The 12595-nt window shown below is 38.7% G+C and overlaps 1 protein-coding gene and 1 long non-coding RNA gene across 2 annotated transcripts in view; one reads left to right on the top strand and one right to left on the bottom strand.

Annotated features, from left to right (window-relative positions):
• Positions 1 to 3423, top strand: part of LOC135201783 (uncharacterized) — a 30841-nt gene extending 27418 nt beyond the window's left edge. Inside the window, exon 5 of the long non-coding RNA XR_010311606.1 lies at positions 457 to 3423. This is a non-coding gene — a long non-coding RNA (uncharacterized LOC135201783). The remainder of the gene's footprint in view (positions 1 to 456) is intronic.
• Positions 1 to 12595, bottom strand: part of LOC135201782 (guanine nucleotide-binding protein-like 3 homolog) — a 46393-nt gene that overhangs the window by 101 nt on the left and 33697 nt on the right. Inside the window, exons 5-10 of the mRNA XM_064231033.1 lie at positions 7203 to 7456; positions 6815 to 7030; positions 6267 to 6447; positions 5246 to 5388; positions 3417 to 3678; positions 1 to 182 (exon numbers count right to left, since the gene is read on the bottom strand). The exon at positions 1 to 182 is cut by the window's left edge and continues 101 nt beyond it. Of these exons, the coding sequence (XP_064087103.1) occupies positions 1 to 182; positions 3417 to 3678; positions 5246 to 5388; positions 6267 to 6447; positions 6815 to 7030; positions 7203 to 7456 (1238 nt within the window). The remainder of the gene's footprint in view (positions 183 to 3416; positions 3679 to 5245; positions 5389 to 6266; positions 6448 to 6814; positions 7031 to 7202; positions 7457 to 12595) is intronic.

Genomic DNA, 12595 nt, shown 5'->3' with positions numbered 1-12595 from the left:
CTTTTAACATTCCTGTTCTTCTCTTTTCGTGCTTTCTTCATCATTTTCTTCTGAAACTTCTCCAACGACATTTCTTCAGGATTGAAAGTAGGCATCTGTGTTTCCCATCTTGGTTTTTTCTCTTCTGGTTTGGTTTTATCCTTAGGCTCAGGTTTCAAATCTATACATACTTCTTTGCCAAGCTGAAATACAAAATTAATTATTTATTTATGGGTATAATCTATGTTGTTCAGAGGTATCAATATATCTATAGTTAGCATACTTGTTACACAGGGCTTGATAAATTAAACATAGTTAACTGATAACATTTTAATGACAAATCCACCAAAATATTTTTCTCCTCCCAAAATATCTTTCTTCTAACTTTCCAAGGCATATACCATTTAAAACAGGCCTCTCCCATATTTATCAAATGTTCTTAAAAGATGATTAAACATCCATGCTTTCATTTTTCAGAATCTGCTCTGGATTCCAACAAGCTGCCTTATCAAGTACCAATTTGGTTAAATCGACTACTTAATTTGGTTATGAACCAGAGTATATAGTGAAAGTATAGCCTAAGAGGATCATAAATAATCATATTGATTATAATCAAGAGAACAATCTGCAAGCACCTAGAGAATCTGATTGAGAAACTCCAATGATCAATAGAGTAACAGCTATGTAAACAACCACTCATTGGTAGAGTGGTAAAGCAATACTTATTGAAGACAAAACGATGAATGGGAGACTACAACAATCCCTAAAAATGTTTGGATTGAATCTGCTTTTGCAACATGCATATACTATTATTATATAGTTCAGTCTTCAAACAATCATTAACTTTCTCACTGTTACTACATCAATCAGGGACTCAGAACTACAAAGTGAAGATAATGATCAAAAGCTCTGTCAACCTGTTTTATAGATCTGAAACTTTCATGAAGCTACATAACAGATGTGGGAAGAAATTGATCCAGAGTTTTGCTTGCATTAAAGTCCCAAATTTAATTTACACAGCCAACAAGGGTATGAAAAACTCCTTAAAACGTTGTCCCTCTCCATATACGGAAACTTGTGCAGAAAGCTATCCTGCAAAAATAGCAGACCCTTGTGCTGTATGTCCGAAAGTCAAACCTGGTTCTTAAGAGAAGATTGAAGATTGCTAGAAGACTTTGGCAATTTTCAATGTCTGGGCAGGCAAGGCTATACCTTGGAAAGTTTCTACTTTTTAATGTGCAAACTGAATGTGTTCCAGGCATACCCAAGGTGTAGCAGCATTTGCGCACATATTTAATATCAGTTGCGAAGATGTCAGGCATTTGGGCGTCATCAGGCCTACCAAGGATACCAACCTTGGTCAGCCTGTTGTCCCACTTCATGTCTTCTCACGTTCCTGTTTAGCCCGCCAAGACAGTTTCCAGACCATCATCCGTCAACAGTGTACTCTGCTCAGCATGTTGGGTTGACATCTGCAGTGATAACGTCTTTTTGTGTTTCTGCCTCAACCACCAAGACGGTTTCCAGATCTGCAGCTCTCTCTGCATCTTTGCCTAGAGCTATAGTTCCTCTGATGTCTTCTTAGCTGTCAACGGTGTACTCCGATTAGTGTTTTGGGTTGGTTACCACAATGGCGACTTCTGCTCCTGCTCTGTCTTCAGACACTCGTTCAAGTAGCCTTAGACAAAGTTAACTTTGTTTTTCAAGGGAGTCGTGAAGAGGGAACATCGCAAGCCTCCATCTTTGTCTTCGTCTTCAGTAAAGAGGAAATGTCTCAGGCCTCTTATCTGTCTTCACCTTCATCTTCTAATTCAACTTCGTCATCATCTGCCATCAGACCGTGAAGGATTAGAGTTCGTTACTGCTCCTCACTTGAGAATTCGTAGGACCATCTCAGAATCTTCCTACCCATAATCTTCTGACCATGTATTTGGCTTTTCTGCTCACGGCAGTGCTTCTGATGTGGAAGTATCATGTCCAATGCAGGATAATTTCAGGACAGTTGGAAGCAAGTGAAGACTGCACATACACAGCCAAGGATGTAATTAAAAGTACAAAAATTCAGGCCCATAAGAAACTATGATGCAGATATCTTGCCTGGCTTTCAGCATCACTGCAGGTTAGTTACCTGCTGTCAGCTGTTGCATCAACCAACTGCAAATGGATCATATTACACCCTATCAAGTCAGTCCATGAGGGGAGAATCTCTATGACCTGATAATTAAGGATTTTAAATACTAGTAACAAGTTGTTGCTGATAAAACCTTTTGGAGTGCATGTTAAGAAGCAAAATTCACAGTAATAAATGTAAGTTAAGGTAATTAGCTAATGTTACCATTATCCACGTTTCACATTTTACTTGGGTTTGTACACTTTAATTATTAAAATCTCTACCCAAAGCTTTGATGTTCATTCCCCAGCTTACAGTTTCTCATTGCTGTCTAAATGTTCGTCCATTACCTACACAACTTGCTTCACAAAAATCAACCTTCATTCTCAGCTTCAGACTTTTCAAATAAAAAATCTCCAGACTAGTAGGCTGTACTACCCAAGCCAATTCAAATGAACATTTTAAAGGAACTTGTGTAAACTCAGAACAAGCACAATACTGCTTAAGGAAATAATATAAACTGTAAGATGAAAAAAAAACCAGAAATCTTGCCCATCCTTCTCACGAAAATTGCAAAATACTGTGTTGTCTGCACCAGACAACCTTCTCTACATGGCAGTTTATAACTTGTAACAGAAAGGTGAAATTTATAATTTCTTTGGTAAAAATGATAAAAATGTAGTTGCAATTATGCCTGGGAATATAGTGCAATGTACACAAATCCAAGGAAGTTTTATAAATACATCTAATATGAGAAAAAAATAGCTATAGCTTTCAGGCTAAATTTTAGTTTCATAAGCATGCTACCCAAATTCTACTGTCTGCCACATTCTCTGCAATCCCAAACCACACAAGATATAGCTTCATAAGCCCTAGCTTAAGTGATCATTAACCTGACCATGTCCACTCCAGTTCTTCTTAAAATAGGAGACCAATGACATTTGTCAGAACTTTCATCCCTCACACAAAACAAAAAGTCCTTAGAAAAACGAGACCATGCACATTTCCCACCTCTTAAGAAGAATATTCTCTCAAGGAAAAATCATTTAAGATCACAACAGGATGGCACACAAAAATATATGCAGGGAAGGCATATGTACTTGAGAAAATAAAAAAAACCTTCAAAACATCCACCAAACAAAAATAACAAAATAGTGAGATTTTTCATTGGTGAAAATATGCCTTCAATTGTAATTAACTTCCAATTAAGTTTTTTATTTAAGACCTTTCACTTTCACAACATTTGAAGTTTAGTATAGCTTCATGAGAACAAAGCAACTTCAAACTATTGTCACATTTATAACAAGATTAAAACCATCACACTTACCAATCCAGACGTTTCCTCTTGATCATCATCTTCCTCCATGTCACTGTATTCATCATAATTAACTTCCATTTCATTAACTGGACCCAAGGAGGTCACTTTCATTGTCGTTGATGGACGGTGCATAGGTAACTCTTTTAATAATGACCCTTCATCATCTCTTAAACTGTCAATATCAAATTCTACACTTAATTCTTGCGTCAATGATGCTCCAACTTGTCCTGAAGACATTTCTGGTGGTTGTGTGTAGTACTTTATGACACCCCTGTAAAGATCATAAGCATTCACTGTCCATTCTGTTACTTGATTACACTGAACATCATACTAAAATCTCTTTATAAAAAAGAAAGAAAAAAAAAGTTAGGGTTGAACTCGGCAACAGCAGATTGGCCAGCAAACAAATACCGTACAGGCCTACATACTGTTTTTGGACCACAAGTACCACTACAGTCAACCCTCGTTAAACCAGTCCCCATTAATTCTGATATCTGATAAGATGGACACCAAAGAGAGTCGGCCGATTTAATGAAAATACTTGTCTCTCCACGACTTTAAAAAGTTACTGTTCCTCTGCTCATTGCATACCATTTTCTTTTCACTTTACTAAACTAAAATGCTTCTGACTTGTAACTTATTTAACTTGCGCAAAGTATGTACATACAGTCATTACGACACGCTAATGTCTGGATGGGTAGGAAGTACTGTAGCCAACAGTTTTACATATCTGCTGCCTGACTGGTAGCTACAGTACGATGCTTTGTATGTTTTAAGGAAAGAAAGATATGACTAGGGTAAACCTTATGAAGGCAAAAGCAGAGTTACTGAACAATACTTGCGTTATGAGGCAAATGACAGAATGTGAGAGAGAGAAAAACTGCCAGTTCCTGTATGCAGTTTAATTCTATTATTTTCATCTTTCATATTTCAACTATTTTGAAGAAAGGGATTCATTCTATTCATCATAATAAAATCAGTAAAATACATCCACTATTAAAAACTACGTATTGTGTTCAAAACACACGCACTTACAGACAAAACACTACAGCTAAACCTGATTGGTTGTCTGGTTGCCATGATGGTATGTTGGCCAATGACAGCCGTCTACTTCTGTTCTATTTATAGACATTTCAATCACCAAATATGACTGCAAATTGTTGACGGCGTTAGTAAAACAATACATATAGAGAATAAGTCTCCAAGATTGATATGATGAAATTATTTTATAGTCTTACTTATCATTAAAATTCACATTTGAATTACAATTATTTGGATCATGTATATTTTTGCCTTTTCTGGAATGTTTTTGTTGAAAATAAAATGTGTTAGTAACATATGGTCTTAATTTCTCAATATTTTTTACTGGCAATCTTAATAATCTCACATTCATTTAACAATACATGTATTAATATAAATAATAATATAAACTATAATGAATGAACCAATTAAAATTAAAAAAAAAACAATAAAAAAGGAAAAAAATTTCTTGCTGCAATAGTGATGATTGTTCACCAAATTATGTGTTCATGTCTTGGCCTAGGCATCTACATATGCAACTGAATTCTATCATTTTAACTGTGTTTTAATTTTTCATCTTTTACTATAAGGCTTCATTCAAACGTTTCTACATTGGTTTATTATTCAAACTCACTATAAAATTAATGAAATACAGTATACTTATAAGTATATACTATATATATATAGGTATTGCCAGTTAAACTGAACAATCGGCCAAGACAGACACCCAATCCCTATTAGTCCTTCTTAGCAAGGATTGACTGTACTCCAAGATTCCAGTCATGTATACCGTTTTGTCAAAAAGTACCACTACTTACGAATTCCAGTCATGTAGAAGTCTTCGGGCAGCTCCCTCTTTATCAGGTATTCCCTGTTTCTTGAGCTTACCAAATCGTTTTGCAAGCAACGCCAGAAAATCATCTGTAGATTTGTAATCAGCTAACCGGTAGTGAATCATTAACTGGAAAAAGTTATTCAATCAAATTTTGGCAAAGGTTATATAATTAATGATACCTTGAACTAATTTTTCAAGATATGCTGAAGAATGAAACACAAGTAGAAACCATTCTACCCGAAAGCTCTTATAATTAATCTACAACCTTTTTCTTTTTCAAAATTATGTTTCCAATACGGCAAATATATTTTTTTGATCATTTAACTGAAAATTTCTGTGGTACTTTGAAATCTTGCCTTGAACAAAATAATCAACCTGTTCTTCACAATTATACAGCTAATCACAATGATACCATATATACCAACTTTAAAATCTAAATGTTCCCATACTTAATTCATAGAATGGAAGCATAGATAGAATTTATATCACTGGCCAAGTACTGGGACCTATGAGATCATTCAACACTGAAATGGAAACTGATAGTACAAAGGTTTGAAAGGTGTAATGGGAGTTGCACTATGAATCAACAGTTAGGGAGAGGGTGAACAATAAGATACAAGAAGAGAACAAAAATGGAGGTACCATAAAAGGAATGAACTGCAGTTAAGGGCCACAGGGACATTGCAAAGAACCTTAAGTAATGCCTACAGCGCACCGGATGAGGGCACTGATGGCACTAACCCCTTTCGGGGTATAAAAATTTAAAGTCAAATATTTTCAAATATCTGATACACATTGGTAAGCATTTTCATTTTGTTTTATCAATTTACAAACTTTTAATGAATTAAAGACTATCATGAACAGTAAAATCAATAAAAACTTACATTAACCAGGATTTCCAGTAACAATGATACTTGGAACATGCAAATTGACATTTTTGTCAGTATTTGAATAATATTCTTTTAAAAACTGATGATTTACTAACCAACTACCAAACAACTTACATGGCTCTTATCTGCCCTTTTCAGGATAGCATCAACAGGAGTAAACAAATCTTGCAGTTCTTCAATCTTGACAGCATTCCTGAGAGCTGCAGTAGCATCATCTGCATCTTTGCCAGGTAACACAATACCAGGGCAATCTAACAACTTCACTTTGGAATCTAGGATAATCTCTTGCATTGACCTGAAGTTGACAAATGCTGTTAAGTACACACAGTAAGAAACGGATCTTTAAGATACGGAAGTCGTGACTATTAGAACTGGTACGTTGTTACTGTATTTATAAACGTTTTTTGCATAAAAAATGCAGTGGCTAAGCTGCAATTCATTTCATAGTAGTTAAATACGTCTCAAATACAGGGTGCTTATATTAGGGTAAATGAAAAAGTCAATGTTACAAATGCACAAGTAATTTTTCTTGACTCTTAATGAGATAGATCATTTGAACTGGGAGTTATTTCATAGCCTTCAAGTAAAACCAACAGCTTAAGTTAATATAACATGTGAAAATCACTTTTTAGAAAAAACAAAAATTTGAAAAACAGCCTTACTTTGTAAAACCTGGTGTGGCCCCAACACCACAAGATTTACTTCTTTTCAAACTGTTGATTAAGCTGCTCTTGCCAACATTGGGGAGTCCAACAACACCAACAGTTATGGATGTCTTGATGTCTTTGTTTCGACAGTAATTTTTCATAAGCTGCATAAGAACATCTGCACCTAAGCATTTTGATGTGTGCATTACACCTTCATCAATCTTCATAATCCTTGGAAAGAAAATAAATGAATTCACCTAAGAGCTACATATAATACAGTATACTGTATTGTTAAATAATTAAAAAAATTAAATTATTAAAAAATTAATGTATGGATGACTATAAGCACCACATAAAACCTTTCAAGTTCTTCTGTATAACAGAAAAAAAAAAACCAACTTACTTAGCAGAAGTTTGGCCAAGACGATGGCCTTGTACTTGTGTACTAGACTTGAAAACTATGGTGGGGTATTCCTGTCGCAAATACTGCAGCCATTTTTCCAGGTTTTCTCTTGGTACCAAATCTGCTTTGTTTAAAACGAGAACTAACTTTTTGCTCATCTGGCCTGTCACAACAGCTTCTAACTGTGGGACACGGGTTCCTAAAGGATCTCGGGCATCTAACACTTCCAAAACAACATCAGCTGCTTCTACGACCTGGGAGCAAAACATTGAAAATGATATTGTTATGATACAATAAAGTTTTATACATACTTACCTGGCAGACATATACTTAGCTATTGACTCCGTCACGCCGACAGAATTTCGAATTTCGCGCACACGCTACAGGTAGGTCAGGTGATCAACCGCGCTGCCGCTGGGTGGCAGGAATAGGAACCATTCCCGTTTTCCATCATATTTTTTCTAATCCATCTGTCTCCTGAGGGGAGGATGGGTAGGCAATTAATTGTATATATCTGCCAGGTAAGTATGTATAAAACTTTATTGTATCATAACAATGATATTGTTACTGTACAATAAAGTTTCATACTTACTTACCTGGCAGATATATACTTAGCTATGGACGACGGAGTCTATAGCTAAGTATATATCTGACAGGGAAGTTGAATGTATGAAAATATCATTATTATACATTCAACTTACCTGTCAGATATATACTTAGCTGATTCACACCATTGGAGGAGGGTAAAAGACAGCTAATAACTGATTTAAACAGAAATCACAACATTCGCTGTAGGTAATAATTAAATAAAACCTTGGTTCCTACCTGTTTAGACTGAAGACTTCATGATTAATAATCAGTAGTCTGCTTAGTCTCAAGAGCCTCAGCGAGAAATTGATGTATTGCTAAGCGTTCTTGTAGGTCTGCCAAAGGGGTCTTATCCACTTACTTGGCCGATCCTATAAGGGCTATGTCAAAGGGTTTCAATCCACTTATATGACAAGAACCTTTTTTCTAAGGAGCACAATACCGATCCTGATCACCTTAACCTAACACCATGTTATTTCTAAGATTGCAAGGAATCATCCCCGAACCCCTTGCAAACAACCAAAAAACTCAAAACACAATTATCTCACACTTCACTTAAATACGAAAAATATAAAATCAAAATTTAAATTTTTGTACAACCCCGCTTTTGAGACCCATTCAAAGCCTCCTACTGGCAGAAGCAACGGCCGCCTGTGCGACGTCAAGTGCTCATGCCAGCAGAAAAACCTTGATACTGTCTCATAAGGGAGGTTCATGCACGGATTTTAGACAAAGTCTTTAGTACAACTCCGCTTATAAGGCACATTCGCAGTTCCTTACTGACAAAGGTAACGGCCGCCTGTGCGACAACTAGCACCCTTATTAGTAGTAAACCAAAAACCTGCCTCAAGGAAAGGGAATATTTACGTACGATCAAAGACACAGTCTCCTATAGTATAGCCCATCCTGTAAGATAAACTCACAGTTCCTTACTTAACCAAGGCAATGGCCGCCTGTGCGACATCTAGCCGTCATGTAAGAAGAAACTTAGAGCCTATCTCAAAGGTACGGTTTTGCATAAACAAATTTTAATCTTTTCAGTTAAGGATCAGTATGCGTCCCTATTCCTAGCACTGTATCCGCAGACACAAAAGGACCCAGAGAGAAGCACTTTTCATAGGTAATCCTAACATCTTTAAGATAGTGAGATGCGAATACCGAATTGCATCTCCAATAGGTCGCATTAATAATATCCTTCATCGACATATTCTTCTGGAGAGATAATGACGTTGCCACAGCTCTTACCTCATGAGCTTTTACTCGCAGTGACTTAAAGGAATCGTCTTCACATACACTGTGAGCTTCCGAAATCACACTTCTAACAAAATATGACAACGCATTTTTGGACATTGGCCTTTTCGTATCCCGCACTGCGCACCATAAACTTTGTTTACATGCCCCTAGCTCTTCTTTCTTCTTAAGATAGAACTTAAGAGCTCTAACTGGACATAAAGTTCTTTCAATTTTGTCTCCCACCAAAGTTGAAAGACTTTTCACTTCAAAACTCCTTGGCCAAGGTTTCAAAGGATTTTCATTCTTTGCTAAAAATAAAGTTTGGAAAGCACAGATGGCCGCGTCTTTCTTAAAACCCACCCGAGAATCAAGGGCATGGATTTCACTAATCCTCTTAGCCGTAGCTAAGGCTATGAGGAAAATACACTTTCTCGTCCAAGCTTGGGTGAACTGAGGATATAGATTTTGAGGTTTCAAATGATCTTATCAAGTGTAAATCTTTATCTTCTGCCAAATTCAATCCTCTATTTCTAAAAACCGCAGAGAGCATGCTTCAGTATCCTCTTATGGTAGAAACTAAAAGATGGGCTTCCACTCTCAGAAATAACAGAAAATCTGCTATATTGGTCACAGAGGTATCGGAGGAGGACAGTTTATTCTTCCTACACCATCTTCTGAACACATCCCACTTCAATTGGTAAACCCGAATAGTTGACGATCTTCGGGCTCTAGCAATTGCTTTCGAAGCTTTGCTTGAAAAGCCTCTCGCTCTGACCAATCTTTCGATAGTCGAAAGGCAGTCAGAGCGAGAGCGGGGAGGTTTTGATGGTACTTCTCGAAGTGGGGTTGTTTGAGAAGATCTATCCTGTTTGGAAGAGATCTTGGGTAGTCTACCATCCATTCCTGTACCTCTGTGAACCAATCTCGGGATGGCCAAAACGGGGCGATGAGTGTTAGTCTCGTCCCTGTTGATGCTACGAATTTTTTCATCACTACTCCTAGCAGCTTGAATGGAGGGAAGGCGTAAGCGTCGAGTCCCGACCACCCCAGTAGCATGGCATCCACTGCTATCGCTCTCGGGTCTTCGACTGAGGAGCAGAAGTTGTCTATCCTTTTTGAAAGGAATGTCGCAAATAAATCTATTTGTGGCCTTCCCCACAGGTTCCACAGACTTTGACAAACTTGCTCGTGTAAAGTCCACTCTGTGGGGAGAACTTGGTTTGTTCTGCTGAGCCTGTCTGCTCTCACATTCTTTTCTCCTTTCCCAAACCTGGTTAGGAGTGTGATGTTCCTCTCCTCCATCCATGACAGCAGGTCCCTCGTTATCTCGTAAAGGGAGAACGAATGCGTCCCCCCTTGTTTTTTTATATAAGCCAACGCCGTGGTATTGTCTGCGATGACTTGGATCACTTGATTCTTTACTTTTGATTCGAAGAATCTCAGTGCCAGGAACACTGCATATAGTTCTTTGGCGTTTATATGCCAGTGCTTCTGTTCTCTCTCCCATCTGCCCGACACTTCTTTTGCCCCAAGAGTCGCTCCCCATCCCGTCTCTGAAGCGTCTGAGAACAAGGTTAGGTTTGGGCTCCGAACCTCTAGAGACACTCCCTCGTTCTTTTTTAGCGGAAGCAGCCACCACTTCAGGTGTTTCTTCGCTTCTAATGTTACAGGAAAAGTGTCCGACAGACGTCCCTTCTTCCAAGTCCACGATTGTTTTAGGAAGAATTGTAGTGGTCGAAGATGAAGTCTTCCTAGGGACACAAATTGTTCTAGGGAAGAATGAGTACCTAGAAGGCTTAGCCACTCTCTGGCTGAACTCTTCTCTTTCTTTAGAAAGGACGTGACTTCCTGCATCCCTCTCAAAATCCTTTCTTGGGACGGAAAAGCCCGAAAATCCCGAGAATTCATCTGAATCCCCAAATAGACTAAGTCCTGACAGGGGATCATCTGCGATTTCTCGAGATTCACGAGTAGTCCTAATGAATTCGTCAATTCGAGTGTCTTCCGTAGATCCTCCAAACATTGTTTCTGGGATTTTGCTCTTATTAGGCAGTCGTCTAGATAAAGAGAGACGTTTATACCCTCCAGATGTAGCCACCTGGCCACGTTCCGCATCAGGTACGTGAATACCTGCGGAGCGGTGGAGAGGCTGAAGCACAAGGCCCTGAACTGAAAGACCTTTCCTTGTATCACGAACCTTAGATACTTCTTCGATGATGGGTGAATAGGAACGTGAAAATAGGCATCCTGCAGGTCTAGAGAGACCATCCAGTCTCCCTTTCGCAGGGCTGAAACCACCGAGGCAGAAGTCTCCATCGAGAACTTTTTCTTTTCTACATAACAATTCAGGGAGCTCACATCCAAGACTGGTCTCCATCCCCCGATGCTTTTGGTACTAAAAATAGGCGGTTGTAAAACCCCGGGGAGGAGGGATCCTGAACCTCCTCTATTGCTTCCTTGTCTTTCATCCCTATCACCATCTGAAGAAGTGTCTCTCTCAGCACAGGGTCCTTGTACTTCGCCGACAGTTCCTTCGAATCTTTCGACAAAGGAGGTTTGTCCTGAAAAGGTATGATGTAACCCTTTTCCAAGACTGCTAACGTCCAAGGGTCGGCTTTCCTTATTGCCCAGGCTCCTACAAAGTTTAGAAGTCTGGCCCCTACAGAAGTTTGGAGGATTTTGCTGCTACTTTGTTTTCTTAAAAGCCCGAAAGGAAGACCTTCCTCGCTTCTCTGTCGTCTTCCTTTTTGTTGGGGGTCGAGAGGCGGAACCTCTCCGAAAGGGCACTACCGGAGTACGAGCAGTCTTCTTAGCCACTGAAACCGCTGGTCTCGCTTTCTTGGTAGATTGAACCAAGAGATCTTGGGTCGCTTTTTCAGCCAGCGACTTCGCAATATCCTTCACCAAGAGAGAAGGAAAAAGATGCTCCGATATAGGGGCATACAAAAGGGCTGACCTCTGTGAAGGGGACACGGCTTTGGTCAGGAATGAACTAAACAACGATCTCTTCTTCACTACTCCCGCACCGTAAAGAGATGTCAATTCTCCTGAACCGTCTTAAACCGCTTTATTCATACAGGATAAAATACTACGTAGAACTTCGGGTTCCAAAACGTCAGGTTCTTTCGCCTTTTTAGCCAGCACTCCAAGGGACCAATCCAAGAAGTTAAAAACCTCTAAAACATGAAAAAGTCCCTTAAGGTGCTGATCCAATTCCGACATGCTCCAATAAGCCTTCGCTGAATTCAATGCCTGCCTTCTTGATGCTTCGACTAAGCTAGAAAAATCAGCTTCTGCTGAAGATGGTAGCATAAGACCCATCGCTTCTTCCGTCTTATACCAAATTCCTTTCCTCCCTCCGAGTTTACAAGGAGGAGAGCAGAAAACTGTTTTCTGAGCCGCCTCCTTCACATTCAACCAGTTGTTTAAAGATTGAAGAGCTTTCTTCATTGAAATAGCTGGTTTCATTTTTAAATACGAGGACGACTTATGAGTTTTTGTACTCGAAAACAAAGATCTCGGAGAGGGAGGAGCTGCTGGGCTTAGGGACTCTCCAAACTCTTGAAGAAGTA

Source organism: Macrobrachium nipponense, chromosome 28, assembly GCF_015104395.2.
Source record: "Macrobrachium nipponense isolate FS-2020 chromosome 28, ASM1510439v2, whole genome shotgun sequence".
Lineage (NCBI taxonomy): Eukaryota > Metazoa > Arthropoda > Malacostraca > Decapoda > Palaemonidae > Macrobrachium > Macrobrachium nipponense.
This window is presented reverse-complemented; position numbering and strand designations above follow the sequence as displayed.